At 38.3% G+C, this 25,159-nt stretch overlaps 1 protein-coding gene across 1 annotated transcript; it reads right to left on the bottom strand.

Moving 5' to 3' along the window:
- Positions 1–15,745: 15,745 nt before the first annotated feature.
- LOC143565377 (tubulin alpha chain-like) lies at positions 15,746–18,144 on the bottom strand. The gene is made up of 4 exons (XM_077052366.1): positions 18,049–18,144; positions 16,967–17,201; positions 16,488–16,858; positions 15,746–16,402 (listed from the first exon to the last, which is right to left on the bottom strand). Exons 1-4 carry the CDS (start codon positions 18,139–18,141, stop codon positions 15,746–15,748), a joined length of 1,356 nt encoding a protein of 451 aa, XP_076908481.1. The 5' UTR covers positions 18,142–18,144.
- Positions 18,145–25,159: the final 7,015 nt, after the last annotated feature.

Genomic DNA, 25,159 nt, shown 5'->3' on the forward strand with positions numbered 1-25,159 from the left:
GAGTCACACTGGCAGGGACCGTTTGATAACCAGTGCCGTGTGTTAGCGAGTGTGGATGCCTAAGGTTTAACCGGTTAGTTAGTCTGTAGTTGACACGAGATAATTAATCTGTTAGGTTGCATGAGATTGCTGTTAGTTACTTACTTGAATTCCCGGGTATGATTTGTCTTTGTTAATTGATTGAATACGTGATTACTTGGTTGCTTGTTATAACATATAAACCGTTTACTAGTGTGATCAGCACTTTAATTGAATTACTTCATAATTTAGGAATTGATTTCACTTTACACTGACCACATACTTCTGGTGGATACGATACCTGACTTACCCTAGCTGCTTAGGTTAATTAGGTTTTTGCATGACTCAAACGACAGTCATCACTCTACTCTAGTTTGAAGTCTGTTAAGTTCCGCTCGCCATGCCATAATCCTACATTTGTATGGCGTCCATCCCGACCAATCCATTCTAAAATTGGACCTCATATGGGTCCTGTTGGATAGCAATTTTGACCGAAAAAATACCTGAGTTGTCGCCTTTCCACTACAAGTAGCCGACTTCGACCGGTGATAAAATAAAACAAAGACAAGAAAGAATATTGTTATTATTATTATTATATGTTATATATATATATATATATATAGAGAGAGAGAGAGAGAGGTAAATAGGGTGTGGCAATTTAATGGGCCAGAGCCTATTCAGTTTAAGAAATTAAATGGGCCAGCTTTTATCCATAGGTACACAAATCAGGTTTTTCCAATCAATTATTCTCATACCATACAAACTAGGAAACTATGGTTGTTCACGAGCCGAGTCGAACCGAGTGAAGGCTTGCTCATTGCTTGCTTGTTTAGAACCGAACCGAACCGAACTGAACGGTTGAAATTCAAACCGAGCGAAAAACGAAACGAGCCAAAATCGAATCGAGCATTTTTCGATAGGACATCGAGCGATATCGAGCATTATTTATTTCTTTTTCAGTCGAAAAGTTTTAATAAGAAACAAGTTTGAATGTTGTAAATAATATATTGTGTAAGCAAATTAGTAGTTTTTAGACAAACGTATAATATGTGGTAAATTTTTAGGAGAAAGAAGTTTGAAATTATATATAATGAACATGTAAACAAACTTTTAGTAGTTTGAAAACTTGAATCGAACTATTAAAACTATAAATTTGACGGAATAGGAAAATTTTAAAAGTGTTTAAAAAATCGTTTACTTATATTTTACGTGTGTTTTCTATATATTTATATATTTGTTTATATATAATTATATATAAAATAAATTAAAAATATTCGAGCCGAACCGAGCAGACATTTTCCCTTTGCTTGGCTCATTTACAATCGAGCAAAAAAACGAGCAAGCATTTTTCGAGCAGTTTCTGAGCGAGTTCGAGCGGCGAACGGTTTAAACGACCCTAATACAAACCCTGCATTTTTATATGTTATATTGATGTAATATGATAATGTTGTGCTACAATAAATGGTTTATGCTTTTAAATATGTTGTTGGGCTTTCTTTTGTAAACCGAAAAGGGTTTTTGTGGGCTTGTGATTATGTTGGGCTTGTAAATATGTTGTATATGTCTATAAATACCATGCATTTCACCTTGTAAAGGGTTGGTCATTTGTTAGTATTGAAGTCGTGACATTGTGTAACTCCTAAGGGCTTAAGCACCCGACTATTATATAATAGTGTGTTTTGAAGCCTTTCGTGTGTGTTCTTATTGCTATTATCATTGACGTATTGAATCAACACGTTGTTATTTTCCACATTTCATCGTGTATTTGATAGGTATCACAATGCAAGATCCTCCAACACGGGACTTACAATTGGTATCAGAGCCTATAGATCTATTCTAGGCTCGGTTGTGATATCAAGATTCAATTATTGGGTTCTTGGTTGATGTTTTGGTGTGTTTTCTGGAATTACAAGTGTGGTGGCTGTTGAAGTTGTGTTCATCGGAATTCTTTTGACTATTTTGAACACAAGATTGACCAAAATCAAAACTGGAATTCAAATCCCTGATTTTAGGGATTTGAAGTTGTTTCCTTATCTAAAAACATTTCAAAAGTGGTTCTCGGGAAGACTTTGATCGTTTTCGGCCAATTTTGAACATTCTCGGCGGGTAAAATGAGTTCTCGGCCAAGATTGAGGGTTCTCGGGATAGTTTACTGGTTCACTGGTTCTCTGGTTGACTCAGCAGTTCTCGGGTCATTATTCGGGTTCTCGGGTAACTAATTGGGTTCTCGGATAGACGGTTAGTTCTTGGATCATCAATTGGGTTCTCGGGTCAAGTATCTGGTTCTCGGGTCAGTCTTTGGGTTCTCTGTTTACACTTGGGTTCTCTGTTGGGCCTACTTTTCATCTGGGCCTGTTTGGATTGGCTGTTTAAAGACTTTGGGTTTGTTTTAGGTTTCTAATCATCATGGATCAATCCATCAACGCATCCATTAACTCAGCACTTCACAAGGAGCTAGACTCCATTATGGGTACTGCTAATCGTGTGCCCCGTCTGGTGAAGCACGAAGGCTTCTATGAAGGAAATTCAGGTTCGAAAAGTATGTCAAGATGAAAGATGCTAAGGTGTGGAGGAGCATAGTTAGAGGTCCTCAACCGATCACATATGAAACAGCCGAAGGAGAGATTGCTTTCAAGCCTATCGAATTGTATGTTGATGCTGACTATGACAAGGTAGAAGAAGATGAGAGGGCACTTGCACTCTTACTATGGCCCTGTCACCTGAGATTGCTCAAGGATTCCGCGAGTTGCAATCAGCAAAGGCCTTATGGCAGGCACTGATAGATGTCTATGAGGGAAATGAAGACATGAAGCACAGTTGTCAAGACTTGCTGCGCCAATAGTTTAATATGTTCAATCATGTTCTGGGTGAGTCCTTGGAAAGTCAGCTGCAAAGATTCGTCACACTTGTAACCGAGATGAGATCAGCCAACATACACTTAACTCTCATTGAAACCAACAACAAGTTGATCAACTCTCTGCCACAAGGATGGGATATGAACGTTGCTGTTATCAAGAAGACAAAAGAATCTTTCTAGACTAACCTTATCTGAGATGATCGCTATCATCAAGTCATGTGATATGGATGACAAACAACGAGCAATCAACCATGCAAATTCGTATAATGCTGCTGGATACGCCGCGTCATCAAACAACACACTTATATCACAAGACAACTTCTCCATGTTCAAGTCCTCTCAGGGTGTGTACTCGCAGCCGCAGCAGCCAAATGAAAGTTTTTCCATGTTCAGATCAACTCAAAGCCAATTCACTCCACCTACACCTCAGCCACAGCCGCCTGCTTCCATATTCTTTCCATAGCCATCTCCATAATCTCAACCCCAACCCAGTGTTGCTTCTTCTAGCAAGTCTCCTGCCCAAGGACCTGCCATCTCAAAAGAAACTTAAGAGAATATTGCCCTCATGGCAGGCTTCATGAACTGCTATAATGCTTTTCTTGCTGGAGACCTTGTTCAACCAGTCGGTTCTACTGAACTGGATCAGATCCATCCTGATGACGTGGAAGAGATGGACATCTCCTGGCAAATTGCCATGGCTGTATTCAGAGCGAAGAAGTTCACCAAAAGGACTGGCAGGAACAATTGGAACTTACCTGCAAACAAAAAGGTGGGTTTCAACAAGGAGAACCTCAGGTGCTACAACTGTCATGAACCAGGACACTTTGCTATAGAATGCACAAATCCAGCAAATGAGGGAAATACTGAAAGGGCTTTGGTTCCTGTTAATGGTGCAAGGGGAGATAATGCTGTTGCTGGAAGAAACGAGCAAGGATTGGTTGCACAACAGTTTGATTGGGTTGATCAGATGGAGGCACTCACTATTTTGGGTCAAACTGCAAACCTCGCTCAAGTTGATGATGTTGAAGGAGGAAATGAGACTGAAGATCAGGTGAAGAGTCTCCAGTTTGCTTTCATAGCTTCTACTCCTGCTGGTTCATCTGAGGTAAACTCTAATTTATGTTCTCAAGCATGCATTAGAAAGGTAGAGCTATTTCGTGTGAATAATAGTAATCTTGTTAGGGAAATGGAAAATATAAAACACGTCGGAAAACCGAGTTTGGTTTCGAGACCTTCACACATTTCGGGATCGAAATTAAAAAACAAATCAAATCTTTCACGGTCTTCAGATCGTAAACCTGAGACAAAGCAAATCGTAAACCTGAGAAAGGTCTTACAGAAAAACTAGAAGCATCAAACAAAGATTTTTTAAAACTGCAAAGTGATTTCAGTGTCAAGTGTTGTCACATCTTAGATGCCAATAAGAAAATTGTTGATCTAACCGTCAAACTTGAAGCATCTATTTTGGAAAACGCTAAATTAACGAATAAATTTAAAAACGCTGAATTCAATTTTAAAAAGTTTGATGTTTCTAGTGCGGTCGTTAAGTCAATGATTGAAAAGCAATTAAGATGGAAAGAAAATAAGGGTGAGGGAATTGGGTATAATGATGTTCTACCTCCATACAATGATAATTATACACCCTTTCCTTTTGTTATTGAGGAAGATAAAGAGAAATCTTTGAAATATGGCAAACCTGAAATTAATGAAAAGATAATACCCGGGTTTGTCAAACCAGCTCAATCAGTTGTGAAAGTGAATGATACTAATGTTTCTACTTCGCGTGTAGATGAAGTAATCATTGAGGATTTGGTGGAGGATGAGGAAGATTTACTTGTTTTGCCTAATAAAGACAATTTTAATAATGCTTGTTTTGAATTGTGTGATTTATCCACTGTTAAGACTAATGCTTGTGTGGGCTCTATTTTTAAGAACATAAACAATTGTGTGGTTGAATGTTCTAGTACTATTAATAAGTGTGATGTATCTTTAAATACTGATGTTAAACAAGAAAATGCTAGTAAATGCACACCACCAAAACCTATTAAAGAAGTAAACACGGGCATGAAAAGTGCAAGTAAATCAACCACTAAGGTCGATGCGAGACAGCAAAATTTGCAAAGTAGATCGAGACTAGGAATTGGCCACCCAGATTTACATGTGAAGCGACAAACTTGCTTCAACTGTGGCATTCCTGGTCACATTGCTAGAAACTGCCCGCATCGTTATGTCCCATATTATGGACACCGTTAGAGGAGCGTGCCTCGGAATACTTTCAACAAATCACATTCAAATAAATCAAAGTATTTCAAGGCAAGTCCTTCTGATGGAAATTGGATTCGAGACTAGGCCGATCGTACCAAAGTTGGACAATCAACTCCTGCCATGTCTCGAAAACACGTCGGAAAACCGAATTTGGTTTCGAGACCTTCACACGTTTTGGATCGAAATTAAAAAACAAATCAAATCTTTCACGGTCTTCCGATCGTAAACCTGAGACAAAGCAAATAATTTGTGTGAGCCACAAAATTTTAAAACCGAAATACAAATGGTTAACTAAGTCTCCGGTTTCCAAACCTCAGAACTCTTCATGTACAATTCTAGATAATCGGGAAGACATGTCTTGGTTACCCGTATCTAAAATTGATAAACTTGGTGTGCCCAGAGTGACTATGGACTGGGTACCAAAATCTAACTGGTCTCGCACATGTTGCAGGAACAGCTATGTAGGAATATCATCAGACCGTGGTTTGTTGATAGTGGCTGTTCCAGGCACACGACAGGGGACATATCTCAACTGAACGACATTCAGATCTTTAATGGAGGCTATATTTCCTTTACGGGAGGGGAGAAAGGTAAAATCACGCAGAAGGGTACGGTAAGTAATGGAGTATTGAGATTCGAAAACGTAAACTTTTTCCTAAACTAAAACACAATCAGCTCAGTGTTTCGCAGATCTGTGATAAAGGCTTTTCAACTCATTTCACGAACAAAGAGTGCTTGATTTTAAAACCTGGTATAATTATACCAGAAGACTGGGTTCTTGTTCGATCACAAAGAAAAGATAATGCTTACGTGATCGACATGAACAGAAATGTTCCAGAAGAAATTACATGTCTATTTTCAAAAGTATCGGAACATAATGCCATGTTGTGGCATCGTCGTCTTGGACATGCAAATGTCAAAAACTTAAACCGTCTTTCTAAAAACAACATTGTCCGAGGTTTGCCAATCAAAGATTTTATAACAATTGAAAAATGTGTTGCTTGCGCTTTGGGCAAACATCACCGCAAACCTCACAAGCCGAAAGTGTTTAATTCCATCTCGTATGTGTTTCAATTGCTTCACATGGATCTGTTTGGTCCGGTACACATACTGAGTCTTTCACGTAGCTCTTATTGTTTAGTTATTACTGATTATTACTCACGTTTTACTTGGGTATTTTTCTTGTCAAATAAGAGTGAAACTGCAAAGCTGATCAAGAGGTTCGTGGTACTAATGGAAAATCAGTTGAATCTGAGGTTCAAGAGTATTCGTTGCGACAATGGAACTAAGTTCAAGAACTCCGTGTTGAATCACTTCTGTGCTGAAAGGGGTGTGCTCAGACAATACAGTTCAGCTCGCATACCGCAACAAAATGGAGTTGCTGAGAGAAGAAACCGAACTCTTATCGAAGCAGCAAGAACTATGCTGTGTGACTCAAAACTACCGCTGTTTTTCTGGGCTGAAGCTGTTAACACTGCAAGCTACGTGCAGAATCGGGTTCTGATCAACAAAAGCCAGATGAAGACTCCATATGAGATCGTCTATGGACACAAACCCACTGTTGCTCATTTTCATGCGTTCGGATGTCCATGCACACTGTTGAACCTTGACTCGACTCCAAATCTGGTGCAAAAGCCGATGACTGCTATTTTATGGGTTATGCGGGTCACACTGCTTACAAGGTATACAACAAGTCCACAAAGCAAATCATGAAATCGTACGATATTCGGTGGCTTGAGGAAAACGAGACGGATGCTAGAGTTAGACCTGACTGGTTGTTTGACTACAACGAACTATTCAAGCCATTTAATGTGCCTTCAGCCGTCGATGCTGAAACTTCTGATACCTGATGAAGATGAAGAGTTGTTTGATATTCTTCAAAGGGGGCCGGTTGCGGGTATTGATCCGCCAGAATTGTTCGACAATAATCAACCATCATCCTCGGGTTCTCAAGATCCTGATCCAACACTTGTCTCATAATCAACTCCAAGCTCTCCGGTTGAGAGTGGTTTGACTTCAACCTCAACACCTTCGGCTAATGTTCCATCAGTTGAGGGGGAGAGTCTCATCAGACAAGTTTTCGACAGTACTCTCTTTCCAGATGCTATTCCCAACGAATACATTGCTAGTACCTCGTATCAGCATTAGGAGAAATCCTCTAATCGATTCGCTTGATGAACTCACAAATTTGCTGGCCACCAGCAGTGTTCCAGATCACTCTATTCCATCAAGAATTCAACGGGATCATCCAATCGAAAATATCATTGTTCCCTTTGAGTCGGGTGTGTCAACAAGAAGTCAAACAGGAAACATAAACAATTGTCTCTACTCCTGTTTCATTTCTCAGATCGAACCGAAATCAGTTGACATGGCAATTCAGGAACCTAGCTGGGTAGATGCAATGCATGAAGAGTTGAATCAGTTTTACAAGCTAAATATCTGGAAATTGGTGGAACTGCCTAGCGGGAAAAAGTCGCTTGACACGAGATGGGTTTTCATAAACAAACAAGACGATACTAGGGTTATTGTCAGAAACAAGGCTCGCCTTGTAGTTCATGGATTTCGTCAGGTAGAAGGGTTGGACTACACAGAAGTTTACTCTCCCGTAGCTCGACTTGAGGCAATTCATATATTCTTGGCATATGCATCCTATATGGGATTTACTGTCTATCAAATGGATATCAAGACTGCCTTTCTGTACGGGGAAGGAAGAAATCTATGTGGATCAGCCACCAGGCTTCAGAAGTTCTAAGTATCCTGATCACGTCTACAATCTAGACAAAGCTCTCTATGGTCTTCACCAAGCCCTCGGGCTTGGTATGCTACGCTAACGGCTCACTTGTTGGAACATGGTTACAAGCGCGGTACCATTGATCAAACACTGTTTCTGAAGACGGTTGGAAAGGACCTCATCCTTGTTCAAATCTATGTGGATGACATCACTTTCGGTTCTACCAGCATCACTCTATGTACTAAATTTGAGGGGGTTATGAAGAAGAGGTTTGAGATGAGTTCACTGGGAGAGATAACGACATTTTTGGGTTTACAGGTTCGTCAGAGTGCAACAGGGATTTTACTGCATCAAGGGAAATATGTCAAAGACATTCTAGCAAAGTTCAAGTTCCAAGATTCCAAATCGGCAGCGACTCCCATGGCGGAAAGACCACTTCTTTCTTCTGATGCTGAAGGGAAATCCGTAGATCAAACATACTATCAATCGATGATCGGATCCCTTATGTATCTCACTGCTAGTCGTCCCGACATCATGTTTGTTGTTTGTCAATGCGCACGTTTCCAGGCTAACCCTAAACTCTCTCATTTAATTGCTGTTAAACGTATTTTTTCGTTATCTGAAAGGGCAACCGAAGCTTGGTCTTTGGTATCCCAAAAACTCAGAATTTGATTTGTATGCTTTTGCTAACAGCAATTATGGAGGTGATGATATTGACAGGAAATCCACATTTGCGGGATGTCAGTACTTGGGTGATCGCTTGATTTTGTGGCAATGTAAGAAACAATAGACGGTGTCCACTTCTACCGCCGAGGCTGAGTATGTGGCTGCTTCTGCATGCTGCTCACAGGTTATCTAGATGCAACATCAATTGCTGGATTACGGTTTGGAATTTCTTGACACTCCCATCTTTTGTGATAATGATGCTGCTATTGCAATTGTTAAAAATCATGTTCAGCATTCCAAAACCAAGCACATTGACACCAAAGTCCATTTTATTCGTGACTGTTACGACCGAAAATTGATTCATCTTGAACAAGTCCACACCGAAAATAACGTGGCGGACTTATTTACTAAACCGGTCGGAACAGCCAGGTACAATGTGCTTGTGGGATTCCTTAAGATGCTTCGTTTTGATGATTGAGTCTTATGTGAGGTAAATTTGTACATAAAAGTTTTTCGGTTTTCGGTAAAATTTTTGCACAAATTTAGGGGGATAAAATTAAAAATATTCAAAAAGAATGTGCGTGTGTGTTTTCATTTAAAAAAAAAGCGTTTTTCTTAGCATGCTTAAAATTATGTCGGTCATTTAAGTCTGAAGGACATGCATCTTTACGTGTTTGGTCCTGTAGTTTACTCGTAGACAAATGGGATAGCCATTCACCTAAAGGATGAAAGTGACCGGGGCGGCTGAGTTCTAAACTGGTTTTTAGTTATTGTTTTAACAACGGGAAGTGATATAAATATTCAGTTACAAACCTCACGAAAAGGTTTAAAATGTTTTAAATGAAAATATGATCCAAACTTTGGAAAATGATAGGAAAATCGACTTTGTGTGCCTAACGTGTGAAGTTAATAGGCTTAAAAGGCTTTTGAACAGTCATTGTTATGTACGGTAGCTTTCCATGATGCGTAAGAGTCTAAAGTGATATAAACAAAAATTTGCTAAAACTTATTGTGGAGATTCATTTTGAAGACATATGTATGTGTCTAGATACATCTCTCCGAATGATAGGCAGAAAGACAATTATCCGGTCATACAAAAGCCCGTCAGTATCTTGATCACCAAAAATACTTATTGTGCATATATTTAAAAAAAGTTATTATTATTTTTATATTATATCTACGTTCAAATAAATTTTAAAAGCTTTAAGGGTACAACTAGAACTACAGGAATGCAAAACATTCCGAATGAAATGCATATAAGTCCAACGTTCAACCTTAAATGCTTAAAAGGCTGACTCAACAATTTAATGTGTCTACCTCCGGGATAGTGACTCGGAGATGACATCTATGGATGAGAGTCAAATTTTATCAAAAACTTTAGATCAAGTACAGGGGGGTTGGAGTCAAGTTGGGGTGATTCGGAGAAAGCCAAATATGCTTTGAGAAGATATAAGAGGCATCATAAGTTCAAAAGTGATGTCCATCTAAGATTTAAGCCTAACTGAACCTAATGCGTATCACTGAGGAAATGAAAATCATGCTAAGTTTGCAAATACCTGCTATCAACCTGCTCTCTGTGTCATAATAAGGCTGAAAATGAATCATTGTGAAATCATCCTAGTCGATATGATTCCATGTTAGGATCTTTTCTTAAAGTTTAACCCCGCATGAAAAACTGAAATATGATCCCGAAATTGTTAAAAACTGCTAAAAGCCTGATCGTTGTATAAATCTTGATGTATGTGTTTTATTTTATTTTACTTAATTTTAATTTTTATTTTATTTTGCGTCTCGGTTTTATCTCACGGTTACTCTCGTTAAGACGGACATGTTAAGGCATCGTTTTTATTAAACATGAATTGAAGGATGGTCATGTGTGGCCTGGTTGGTATGTGCATGGGTTTGGCCCATATGGACTTATCCATCTTGGATATGAGCATATATGTGTTCTAAGCCCAATTGTGTTCTCGGCCCAATGCGTTCTAGGCCCAAATATGATCACAATTGAAGTTTAAGAGGCATAATTTAGATTTTGAATTTTCATTATCATCATAATCATTCAAATCCTATATCTCCTCTACAAACACATTAGCAGAACCTTTCATCAAAGGACAATCATCTCATATACATTGTGTGTATCATCTAAATCATCAAGGTATAAGAAACCAAATCAATTAAACTATTCACGATGAACCTTAAATCGGGTTTACGGTATCTTGGACATTACACACTTTGTTGGATACATGTTTAGGATATATTGAATGGCGATTTCGGTTGGTTTCGGTGTATTTGTGGTCTTGACTGGTTTTGACTGTTTGATTAAGTTGCAGGTTTCATGGTGTTCGTGTGAGGAAGACAACACTGTTTATGGAAACCCTTGGTTTCCATAAACAGAGATCTCCGTGTTCTTGGGGTTCTGGTTGACCGAGAACGGCTGGTCAACCCGAGAACTCTGGTTTCACCAGAGATCCTATGAGCTCTCGGGCAAGGTTGACCGAGAACTCATGGTCAACCAGAGAACTCTGAGTTAATCAGAGATCTCTGGGTTCTTGATCTTGGTTGCCCGAGAACAATATGTTCTCGGGTACTTAATATAATATTGACAAAGAACATGGTTCTGAACCGAGATCTTCCTTAAAACATAAGAAAATGACAATTTCTTCACAAACTTTCACCACTTGTTACTTTTGATCCTCAAACTATTTTACATGCTCAAAACTAATCAAACTCTTGATCTTATGTGGTGTTTCTGTCACCAAGCATCTAACTTGACTCGTTTATTGTAGATATGGCTGATCAAGCACCGTTGAAAACAGCTGACTCTCACAATGCAGCTGGTTGTCTGTTTGATCCCCCTCCTGCTCACCAGAAGTTCAAGTCAATGATTGTCGGGCTTAATACATGCAGAATTTCACACGCCCTTCGGAAAAATCCTGTTATATGCAAGAAGATGGTCTCGGATTTTTGGAATCATGCTTCCATCAACCAGAGGGGACCAGAGGGAGCAACGGTGATTGAATCAAATATTCAGAAGGTTCCGGTGGTCATCTCAGAGGCCATCATCCGCGAAGTACTTCTGTTTGGTGATCAACCGGATCACCCTGCAGAATACCCAGTGGATGCGGTCGTAGAGATCGTCTCTCGAATGAACTACGAACGTGCTTACCCTCCCTTCATCAAGAAGCTATTCCATCCGTACTGGCGTTTCCTCATTCATACCTTCTTCACATGCATATCCGGAAGAAAGGGAGGTTCTGATGAAATAAGTCATACACAAATGTCCGCGGTGGTTGCTTTGATCATAGATTGGGATTACAACTACTCCAAATTCATTTTCAATAAGATGATGAGCAACCTCAAAGGGAAGAAGAAGGAGATGTTCCTCATGTATCCGAGGTTTCTACAGATGATTTTTGATTCACATTATCCACAACTGGTGAGATCTGTAGAGACACTCGATTTAAAGAGTTTGGGTCCTACTACTTTTAGTCTGATGAAACAATCAAGGAAGGGAACATAGATTACATACCAGGGACTCCATCCCTTGGTAAAATTCGGGAAATTTGCCGATCTTGAAGCTGCAGCTGCACCAATCATTGCTGAGGAGCACGTGACTTCGGTTCGAAGGCCAGCTACACCGACCTTCGAACTATCATCTAACGATGAACCAGACAGTCCTCCGCCATCTACGGCGAGAACTGAATCTCATGCACCTCCTGAAACACCTGTACCAACAATCGCTCAGATCGAAGCAATCAAAGCAAAGCTCCAGTCGACTGCATTGAAACCTCCTCAATCAGTCACTGTGACACATGAAGAAGAGCTAGAAGAGAAGCGGACACCGGTCTCGTACCACGTAAAAAAAGGAAGAGAGATCCTAGACTTGATGTCCTGATAACTGAGGCTACAACTACAACAACAACACCAACAGAAATAACAACACAACCAGCAACCAGCAACACCAACAACAGCTCCAATTGTATCTGCTGCATCACCACCACCAGTTCAATCACCACCGCCAGCTCAATCTCCACCACCTGAGCCAGTTACTCAACCTCAGGTGGCACCAAGTCCTGTTCATGATCCACAACCTTCTCAAGATCTGTTATTTGATGATATCTTTCCAAATTTTGACTTTGAAACTCATGTTGAATTCACTTCTGGACCCTCGGGACCAACCGATCCAGTTGGTCAAGGGAGTTCCAGTGCGTCAGAGAAGGTGGCCCAAATTCTTGCCATGCAAGACAAATTTCTGCAAGACAAGGGCAAGGGCATAGTATTAGAGCAAGCACCATTTGATATACATGCTCTGCAACAGCGGGTTTTTGAATTGGAGCAAGACTCGGTTGTCAAAGATGTCCGAATTCAAGAGCTAGAAGCAAGAAACTCAGACAAGGATTCCAAGATTAAAGAGCTTCAAGCTAGTATGGGAGGCCTCACTGCCCTTTACTATGATCTCCAACAAAGGCTTGTGAGTAAATTTGGAGATGAATTCAAAAGTGCTGACGAAAGCGAGAACGTTCAAACAGCTCAAGATGAGTTTCGTCCAGCTTCAGACATTGAGACTTCTGCAGGTCTACAACGACATATGTCTGCTCCACCTAGAACCGCCGACAAAGACTTATACGGAAAACTCTGATTCGCAAAAACTTAAATCAGAATGTAACTTCGTTTGATCATCCAAAGAAGTTTGTTGTTGAGCTTCAAAAGGGGTTCTCTGATAAATACGGGGATTGTTCTGGGATTGTGCCTTGGGGTTTTGATGTTGACAAACATATGTGGTGGGTTAAAAGGAAGTCTGGAGGACTCGAGTATTACAAGAAGATAAAGGACTTCGGTTCATGGACAAGGGAGGATTTAAGTGAATTGATCAAGGCACCTTTCCATAACCCAAGTAACGAGTCAAAGGCCACTAACTTCTGGATCTACTTGAGCAATCAAGTTGAGAAAGGGTTTCCTTCGATGCCTACTGCTGAATCTTTTGTGAAGAAGGCCAAGGGTGTTCTTGATCCGCTCACTGGAAAGACGATGATGAATGTAATGTGGCCACCCACCAAGAAAGCTACTTCAATTCCTCTGAACTTAAGACTACCTGATGGTGTTCTTGAAGGCATGAAGTTTTGGACTTATGACGGTGAGACGGCAACAGTTATCATTCGTTTAAAGAAGGGATCGTTTAGATTTGTTGATCAACGAGACTTACTTCGCTTTGGTGAAAAAGACATCAAGACGCTTAGTGGTTTTCAAATCACCGTTGAGCCCCTGTATGAGCCTGCTGCTAAAGAATACACACGTATGGTGGGATTGATAATACGTACAAAATTGTGGGCTGGAGCTTATAAGGAGGCTGATAAAGAAGCTGATGCAGAGATACTCGAACAGGAAGACTAGTCAAGCAATAAACCAAGGGGGAGAATGTTAGGCTACAATAAATGGTTTATGCTTTTAAATATGTTGTTGGGCTTTCTTTTGTAAACCGAAAAGGGTTTTCGGTGGGCTTTTGATTGTGTTGGGCTTAGGTATGGTATATGTCTATAAATACCATGCATTTCACCTTGTAAAGGGTTGGTCATTTGTTAGTATTGAAGCCGTGACATTGTGTAACTTTTAAGGGCTTAAGCACCCGACTATTATATAATAGTGTATTTTAAAGCCTTTCTTGTGTGTTCTTATTGCTATTATCATTCACGTATTGAATCAACACATTATTATCACATTGCAAGATCCTCCAACACGGGACTTACATATAAGAAACTGATATGTTGTTATATGAGTATTATGCCTTGTGTGAGTTTCATTGTTCACAAAAAGAACAAAATGCAACATATTATAACTTTTTTTCCCTTTTCTTTCAGAAAGTGTTTTTAGGATATTTGTTTCATTTTTGGTGTTTGAATTTGAGACTTTTTACAAATATTTTTTTTCGGGTTTAAAACCACCCCAGGTAGATGCGATTTCCGATTACCGAAATTGGCACCAGCCCATGGTTTCAAGTAGGAAACATGCCTTGTGAAAAGCCACTATTTTAAACGCCTAAAGTGAAACAACTATCCTTAACGCACCATCTACCTATATTATTAAAGCAAGACAATGTTTCCACATGTTATTCAATTAGACTCTTTACATGCTACCAAGTGTACAAGTTTCTATTTTTACAATTTCCCCTTCATGAATGAGAAAATGAAAAATATATAGTTGGTAGGAATCAAACCCACTATCTTGCTTTTAAAATGTTTGTGGCTTACCAACTTAACTATGATAAATTGATGTTAGCTTTTTCTTTTTCTTACTTGTTATAGATTCACAGCATTCCATTTTATTTTATTTTTTTAACCACCCATGTATTACACAACATTCCATTCTACACGGGCTCTATCCTAGTTTCTAAAATATGAGGAAAAAAAAAAGACAACATAACTCAATGTAATAAATACTTTAAAACAAACAAATTTCTATAGTTAACTGACCAAGTTTATGAGTAGTTTAATTGACACGGTACCGTCATAAAAACAATGCCACTTTTCGTCACAACTCACAACTAGCCGTCATAGAAGTATATAGCAGGTAAGCTCTTTTTAACAGAGTCAAATTTGGTGAGAACTCGTACTAACAAAAAAAAATTGATATTTTTTTACGGTTACCCATTACCCTAACCCGACACAAACCGGGTTTTTTTCGGATTTCGGGTAAGGTAGGGTCGTTTTTCGACTAGATATTGGCGGAACCGATTCCACCGGGTCCAGGTCGGTTCCGAGTACAGTTTCGGGGGGAAACCCAAAGCCCGGTCCATACCCGCAGGTAGGGTTGGATCAGGTCCGTTCAATTTCTAGAATCGGTACCTTTTACGTTTTAGTGTCATCGTCTGTTCTAAGGTTTTTGTTAGTTTAGGATACCTCGGAATTGATTCATTTCTTTTGAAATTTCGAGCATCGCCCAATTGGCCCATCGCATACAAGTGCTCAACGATCTGAGCCTCGCTCTATTCGGCTCGGACACTACCCGCGCTATATGTTGGAAGCAACCAACACCAAAAGAACCAAAACGAATCAATTATGAATTAATTATAATAACCACTATTTCATTAAGTAAGATAATCCATTGCATTAGAACATAACCACCATTCAAACACAAAATAAAAAAGTACTAGCAACTGTCTTGATCAAAACCAATGAGTCCATTGGTTATCAAATTAACCATCAACCATCAACCTAATACTCCTCACAATCATCATCATCCTCATTATCAGCCGATTCGAGCCCGACCTCCTCATAATCCTTCTCGAGCGCAGCCAAGTCCTCTCTCGCTTCCGAAAACTCACCCTCCTCCATCCCCTCACCAACATACCAATGCACGAAAGCCCGCTTCGCATACATCAAGTCAAACTTATGATCAATCCTTGAAAACACCTCAGCCACACTTGTCGAGTTCGAAATCATGCAAACCGCTCTTTGCACATTCGCCAAATCGCCTCCCGGAACGACCGTAGGCGGCTGGTAGTTGATCCCACACTTGAACCCCGTCGGACACCAGTCGACAAACTGAATCGTCCGCTTGGTTTTGATAGTGGCGACCGCTGCGTTCACGTCCTTTGGAACCACGTCACCGCGGTACATTAAACAACAAGACATGTATTTTCCGTGTCTGGGATCGCATTTGGCCATCATGGAAGACGGCTCAAATGCGCTGTTGGTGATCTCGGCTACCGAGAGCTGCTCGTGGTACGCCTTTTCGGATGAAATAACCGGAGCGTACGACGAAAGCATGAAATGGATCCTCGGGTACGGCACCAAATTGGTTTGAAACTCGTTGATATCGACATTTAACGCTCCATCAAACCGAAGCGATGCGGTTAAAGACGAAATAACCTGCAAAATCAAAGCTTCATTAGTTCAATTCATAAAAATCACATTAAACTTTAATAAAATTTCATTTAGGCATTTAATCGAGCACCTGAGAGACGAGCCGGTTTAGATTAGTATAAGTCGGTCTCTCGATATCTAAAGACTTCCTGCAGATATCGTAAATCGCTTCGTTATCAAGAAGCACTGAAACATCAGTGTGCTCAAGCAGCGAGTGAGTCGAGAGAACCGAGTTGTACGGCTCGACCACAGACGTCGACACCTGAGGCGATGGGTAAACCGTGAACCCGAGTTTCGACTTCTTCCCGTAATCAACCGAGAGTCTCTCAAGCAGCAGAGACCCAAGACCCGACCCGGTCCCACCACCCACTGCGTGAAACACCAGAAACCCTTGCAGCCCGGTACAGTTATCCGCAAGCTTCCGAATTCTGTCCAAACACAAATCCACAATCTCCTTGCCAACTGTTCGACGAAATGCCTCAATGAGAAACAATCATAATTTTATAAATTTAAAATATTAAATCAAATTGGATTATTAGTATTATTATTATTGTTATTATTATGACTTACTTGTGTAATGGCCTCTAGCAAAGTTATTAGCAGCGTCTTCTTTACCACTAATCAGCTGCTCGGGGTGGAACAGCTGCCGGTAAGTACCGGTTCGAACCTCATCGATGACAGTCGGTTCGAGATCGACAAACACGGCACGCGGTACGTGTTTACCCGCTCCGGTTTCGCTGAAAAACGTGTTGAAGGCGTCATCACCGCCTCCAACAGTCTTGTCTCCGGGCATTTGTCCATCAGGCTGCAATATTTCCACAAATCAAATTGCTTAATACATTCACAAACCCAAATCAATTACATAATATTTTCACAAGCCTAAATCAATTACATAATATTCTCACAAACCCAAATCAATTAATCACTATTTTCAAAAACCCAAATCAATTACATAATACACAACCCCAAATCAATTTTTTTAATTTTTTTACAAACCCACATCAATTAATCAATATTTTTACAAACCCAAATCAGTTCATCAATATTTTCACAAACCCAAATCAATTTTTTTACTTTTTTTACAAACCCACATCAATTAATCAATATTTTTACAAACCCACATCAATTAATCAAGATTTTCACAAACCCAAATTAAATAATCAATAATTTCACAAACCCCTAAATAATAATCAATATTTTCACAAACCCAAATCAATTATTTAACTTTTTCACAACCCAAATCAATTAGTCAATATTTTCACAAACCCACAACAATTAATCAATATTTTCACAAACCCAAATAAATAATTAAATATACTCACAAACCCAGATCAATTAATCAATATTTTCACAAACCCACAACAATTAATCAATATTTTCACAAACCCAAATAAGTAATTCAATATACTCACAAACCCAGATCAATTAATCAATATTTTCACAAACCCACATCAATTACTTAATATTTTCATAAACCCAAATCAATTAATCAATATTTTTACAAACCCACAACAATTAATCAATATTTTCACAAACCCAAATAAATAATTCAATATACTCACAAACCCACATCAATTACTTAATATTTTCACAAACCCAGATCAATTAACCAACAATTTCACAAACCCAAATCAATTATTAACAGATCTAACCTGAAGACCGTGTTCGAGGCAGTATAGCTCCCAGCAAGAGTTGCCGACTTGGATTCCGGCTTGACCAATGTGAACAGAAATGCACTCTCTCATTTTCGTTAGCTAGAAATGTATAGAAAGAAGATTAGGGTTAGGGTGTGTGATATGTGTGGTTTGGATATTTATGGGTGTTTGAAATTTGAAATTGAAAGCAGCTGGCAAAAGTAACCGTTATGAGGACACACAGGTCAAGATATTTTGAAATTTGAATTTTGAATTGAGTACAAGAGTGACTAGAAGGTTCTTTTTGTTGGGCTTTTGTGGGCTTTTTGATTTGGATATAAGATTTTTAAAGATGTAGACTTTTTGGACTTTCAGGAGTTTGAGTCTGGACCCATTGAAGATAGTGAATATTTACTTATCAAAGTTGATATGTTTTTCTTTTTACAATATAGTGTCTGAAATACAAAAAAAGTGTAGGTTATTGTTACATAGGTTATTTAGCTGATGTTTGTTTATTCTGAAGTAAAATGTTTTGAAGACATCTGTAGAAGAAGAGGCGGACTAAAACTCTGTGATCTGTAACAAGATGACTATTTGTTTTTTAACATATGTAGGCTGTTAAAATGAACTGGCGACGGTGTACGAACGGTGGTGCTGAACGATGGTGGCGAACGGTAGGTGGTGGTTGTGGTGGTGATGGACGGTGGTGGTGGGAGACGGTGGTAGTGACGTACGGTGGATGATGGGTGGTGGTGAACAATGGTGGCTGACGGTGGGTGGTGGTGGTGGTGGTGGTGATGATGGACGATGGTGGGTGGTGGGAGATGGGGGTAACAACGGACGGTGGGTGGTGGTGGACAATCAATAGTGGGTATTGGTATGTGGTGGTGTTTGATCCTCTACAGATCTTAGTCAAACTTATACGTTTTTTAATTAAACGTAATCAGGATGCAAATGGCAACGCATGCGCTTGGTCTACACGGCGCTGACAAAAGTGCTTGTGCATACCTTTTTTAAGAAAACAAACACTACCTTAGACATCGAGTACACCTATACGACTCATATAGGGCTATACATGTCATATAGGTTCAAATGATGCCAATTTTCTCAAAGTCGATTAGGAATCTCTGTCTATACGGGTCACTTGTATAGGTCAGATGTGGTATGCGAGCCTATACGAGCCAAGGAAGCCTATATGGCTCGTATAGGGGCTATACAGCCCGTTTAGACTGAAAAAGTTGTCATCGTGTCTCCTTCGTTCATTTGTCGATCATGTAAGGGTTACGCAACTCGTATAGCTCATATACGAGCCGTATAGAGTTGTTAACACATCAGGGGATGATGCTTGAATATAACAACCCATAAAAAAAGATGAATAATTGCTAGCTTAATGTAATTGGAAAAAACATAGCTCAATGAAAACTAAATTAAAGAGGGTATTGCTTTGTTGTTTAGCTATACTATAATCATGTATATTACATATTTAATAATGAAATGATATAATTCGTCTCAAAATATTTTTAATGACTGAAATGACTTTGGTAACACTTTATTACACTATATAGCGTAATTTTATATATATGTGAGACTGAATTTAAAATGTATGAAGTTAGACAACATATGTGAGATTATATATGGTTTAAAGGAGAATGAATTTGTATTATCTTATGTTAAGTTAGTGGTTAACTTTATGTTATACAGTAGAATTCTTACCGTATATGTGTGATAAACTGGTAAAACACAAAATATACAAGTTTGATTAAAAAAAACTGAAATAAAAAAGAAATAAATAAATAAAATTGTTGTTTCTTAAATGTTTTGATTAACTCATCGCCGCATCGCCTAGGTTTTAACGACCAAATAAATGCCGTTTTAGATGCATTAATTTTATTTTTTGGTTTACTTCTAGTACCATAATAGACCTAACCAATAACGATCGAGTTGATTTTGTTTTAAATACGTTAATCTTTCTATTATTTGATCACGTTTTAAATATGTTAATTAGACTCATTTATATTTTTGGATTTATTTCTGTTAACGTTATGAACATCACCGATACCGACCGTATTCACGTCGACTCACCTCCATAATATCCAGACTTTAGGCTTTTACCAATTTAACTTTGGACTTGGAGTCGGCGATCACACTGCCCCAACGCAACAGGTTTGTTACCTAGTTTACGCATATTAATATCAGAAATAGTATATGTTATACACTTATACTAAATTTGGTGTATTTCTTGAACAAAAACTTGAACCACTTTCATAAAAGATTAAAATCCATTAGAATAAAATAGTTAACATGAATGACTAGAGATTATAGTAGAGGTGTACATTCAAACCGGTTCCTGGAACCGAACCGGTGGACCCGAACCGGACCCGAACCGGTTCCGACCCGATTTTTGTAGGAACCGGACCCTATCTGATTCAACCCGATGATCCGTGACCGGTTCTTGCATTTCTGAGTGTGGGCGGGTAGGAACCGGAACCGAACCGGAACCGGTTCTGGAACCGAACCATCCGGAACCGGTTCCTAACCGGTTCTAGCCGTTGGATCGAATATAGCCGTTGGAAATCGTTTTTTTGGCCTTTTTTTGACCGTTGGGGTCAAAAATAGCCGTTTTTTAGCTCTCCCAAGCACCCCACTACTAGTATAAATAGGTATTTGGTGTCATGGGTTCATCACAACACTCAAAACACAAACCCGAACGCAAAAAAATACAAAAAAACGCTATTACAACGTTTTGAGCTCTCTAATCTCTTGTTTTCTCTTCTTCTATATTCATATTTGTTGTTATGGCTACCTCACAATCATCGGTTGGTCAAGGTTCCAACGCCGAACCAAGTTTCGTTCGTATTGTACCTCATAATCGTAATCAAGAGATTTGGTGCAATTGGGATTTGGTTGAATTGAGTGACCATTCATTCAAGGCTCGGTGCAAGTTTTGTGGGATTTATTTAAACCCACTTTCGAATTCAAATTTGAAGAAACACATCGAAAAAACCGTATTGCAAGGCGTTGAAAAAGAACGTCGATTCGCAACAAACGCAAATGGATAGTGAAGGCGGAATATTTACATACCAAATTGATCGAGTTCAAGATCGTATGGCGAAGTTTGTGATTCAAGAAGCTTTGCCATTTAGCCACTTCGACAACCCTCGCTTAACCGCCATGATTCGAGATACGCTTCAACCACAATACACTCACGTAAGTCGTCATACTCTTAAACGTTATTGTTTAAAATTGTGGAAGAAGGTCAAAGAGGTACTAATTGCATATTTTGAAAATATAAATACGGGAATAAACTTAACTAGTGATGTTTGGTCGGCTCCACATGGTCTACCCGAATCTTATCTTTGTGTCACCGCTCATTGGGTAGACCCGTCATCGTGGGAAATGATGAAACACACCATTGCTTTCGAACTCTTTGAGTATCCACATACGGGAGATACTTTGTTTGAAATTTTAGATTATGTTATAAAAACTTATAAACTAGAAAATAAAATATTTTCAATGGCATTTGATAACGCGTCGAATAATACATCGGCGGTTGATAAATTAAAATTAAAATATACACCGATTTGCAATGGTGTATTTTTTCACTCAAGGTGTGTTGCACATATCATTAATTTAATCGTGCAAGACGGACTTGCTTCGGATGGGGTTACATCGGTTATAAACGATTTTAGACTAATGATACATGAAGTTTTTAAGAAAAGTAAAAAAAGACAAATGGAATATAGAAAATTTTGTAAAGATACGGGAAGAAAAGCTTTGGGAGCTAATTGGGATGTACCTCATCGATGGAATTCCACTTGCATAATGTTTCAAAGTGCTTTGAAACAAAGAGAAACTTTACAAATGTTTCATTTTAGTCTTGCCGAGAATGATTTGGCAATCCCCTTTTCAAATGAGAAATGGGAAATTATCAATGACTTGTCGACTTTTCTTGAAGTTTTTAAAACATCAACTACGAAACTATCGGGAACGTATTATCCGACAAGTCCCTTGGTTCTTTCGGAGTTATTTTTAATCGTTAACAATCTTAAAGAATTTGAAAATAAAAGTCCAATGTTTTCAAACATCATATTACCAATGAAGTTTAAATTAAAAAAATACTTTCTTGAATTGCCACCGGTTTTTACTTGCGCCGCCGCTTTAAACCCAATGTTAAATGTTACGGGGGTTGAATGTGTGATAGACGAAATTTTTTCAGCCTTAGATATGCATGAAGTTGACCCAAACTTTTCAACAGAGGCAAAAAATGATTTTAACTTGAATTTTAAATTTATGTGTGACTTTTATTTAAATAAATATGGGTCAAACATACACATGCCTATGCCGGGGGGGTCTTCATCAAGTTCAAGTGCTACTAGAGTACGAGATCCCATGATTAGCCTTATGAACACCGTTCGCAACGTAACGGCTAAAAAACAAAAGGGTAACACCCCTTCAAGCGAACTAGGAAGGTATAGTACAAATGATTACTCTACCGGTTTATCCGAAGAGGAATATGACACTTTTGATGTTTTACTAACCGAGTTTTCGATTCTTGCCACCATGGCCCGTGATTTACTAACCGTCCAAGCTTCTACGGTAGCTTCGGAATCCGCTTTTTCTCTTAGTGGCAGGGTAATATCGGTGAGAAGAACAAGACTAAATTCGGAGTCGGTGGAGATGTGCATTTGCTTAAAGGATCACTTGGACTCAATCGATCGTATTCAACACGTAACCACTCTCGAAGATGAAACACCACTTGATGTTCGAGTGCACGACGAACAAGAAGGCATTTCTACAAGTAATTCCGAGGAAGAAGTCGCCGCTCAATAATTACGACGAACAAGAAGGCTTTTCTAGAAATAATATGTCACGACTTTATATTTATAAGTTTAATGTTTTGTTAGTTTGTTTTTGAAGATTTTAAAACATGTCACAACTTTATATTTATTTTTATGTTAATTGTTTTTTTTATTTTTCATATTATACAAATACGAATCGTAGTTTAGAATCCAAATCGCAAACGAAAAACGAAAAAAAAAAAATTTACATTGTAACCGGTTGGAACCGGTTACGGTACAGGAACCGGTTTAGGAACCGGTAAGAACCGGTTAGATAGGTTAGGGGTCCGAGGGTGGGAGAACCGGTTCGGTTCCCTAACCGGTTCGAGCCTGGAACCGGTTTAACTGAGGGTTTTGAATATAGGAACCGGTTAGGAACCGGTTCCGGTTCCTAGTCCCAAACCGTTTTGAACATGTCTAGATTATAGTGTGTAACCGTTATACTAAGAGCCTTAAGATTTAAAATTCATTTGGTTTTATTAAACTTAAGCTAAAATCATGGGATATACTCGAAGACTCACGTGACATTGTTTCCACAAAACATGCGTATTTAATTTCATTTTCATTGTCTCGAATTAGGCGAGTAATTTCATGTCACATGTTGTGTCGCTTCACCAGGGAAACACACATGTGACATGCAACGTATTAAGCTGCTTCTGTCCGATTGTCCATGTTATTATATATAAGTTTTATTTATTCTCTTTTTTTTCTCTAATTTACAGGAAATATACTATTAAAACTTAAGTCTACTTATTTAAATATTATATCTCACATAAACTAATGATTTCTTCACAATGAAGTTGTGCTAAGTGGTGTTAATTTATAGTTAGCTAATAGTTGACTTGAAGTTTTTGAATAAGAGATAGTTTGCTAATAACTAAATATCTACACTTATACGATGTGTTGTGGAGGGGCTTCGAAACCTCTTTCCATAACGCTCTGTTGTGGTTTAAAGTCTCATTTACTATTGTATTTTATAACATATTAATATATATGTGTGTGTATGTGTATGCGTGTATGAAAGAGAGAGAAAGTGTCCCACTATTTTCTCTTTTACCGCCCATTAACTAAATACACCCCCTTTCCCTTCATATCCCCCCCCCCCAACTGTAATAACCCCGTCTTTGAACAGAATGTGTCCCGGTGCAACGTACAAATCATTTATAAGCTCGTAACACTATTAGTAGTTACAATATAATTATTTTATTTCATAAATTCGCAAGTACATAAATAGTTTGTTAATAAGACAAATACCATTACATCATAATAAAACAAATGTTATTCTTTATTTAAATATCCTAAGGTCGACTAATAATCTTCATCCTTAATACATCATTGAATTCAACATGCAATACATATAAAATAATATATTTTTGTCAACAAGACATATTGATGAGCTTTTATAGGTTTTGCGTATATATATATACATACATTTAAAAAGCTTGTCAATTCACATGTAACGAATACAATATATTCAAACATAAAGTAAATGAAATGCAACAAAAAATAACGCCCCAACCCAGGAGAATGATAATGATACCACAATTCTCGACAACCGAAGTTGAAGGATATGTAGCACAGGTGTGTCCTGTCGGACACTCCCGTTTTGATGTTTGATGTACCAACCATAAAGCGATAAACGCATTGCAAATTATACATGTATAGTCATCATAAACAATATGAAAGAATATTATTAACATGCATGACATATTTGAGAATCGGTTTGTAAACAATGATCATGAAATAACGAGAAAGCATGATAATGTGTTACACCCAAAAATATTAAAAGTTAAAAAAGAGGTTATAAAAAACTAGCTTGTTAAACTAAGAGAGTAAAAGCGAACTACGCGTTTAAGCGAGCTGAACCGGACGAGGTTCGATTCAACAAGCTGCCCTAGAAAAAGAACAAAAAGAAAAGGTAAAAAGTTTTAAATTTCACGGTTTGACTTTTGTAAGTCAAATTTTATAATAACGCAAAATTAGCTTGAAAAACACAGTAATTTTTGAGGTTTGAGGTGTGAAAGAATGGACGATAATTCCTCCATTTTATAGACTTTAAGAAAATAAATCATGTTTAATATAATTAAAACACAAATTAAAAATAGTTTAAGGGGCTTTCTAAAGGTTTAACTCTTTCAATCAATTTTATTGAATTAAAACATTCATTAGTTTTTATTAGTTAAATAACACATGAAAAGATGATGATGATTATAATAACACTAATAATAGTTTAAGAATAATTCAAGTGAATTACATGAGATATGTGCATGAATAGATGATCTTTATTATAA

Source organism: Bidens hawaiensis, unplaced genomic scaffold, assembly GCF_021521415.1.
Source record: "Bidens hawaiensis isolate Kalapana, Puna unplaced genomic scaffold, B.hawaiensis_p1.1 tig00022325_1, whole genome shotgun sequence".
Classification (NCBI taxonomy): domain Eukaryota; kingdom Viridiplantae; phylum Streptophyta; class Magnoliopsida; order Asterales; family Asteraceae; genus Bidens; species Bidens hawaiensis.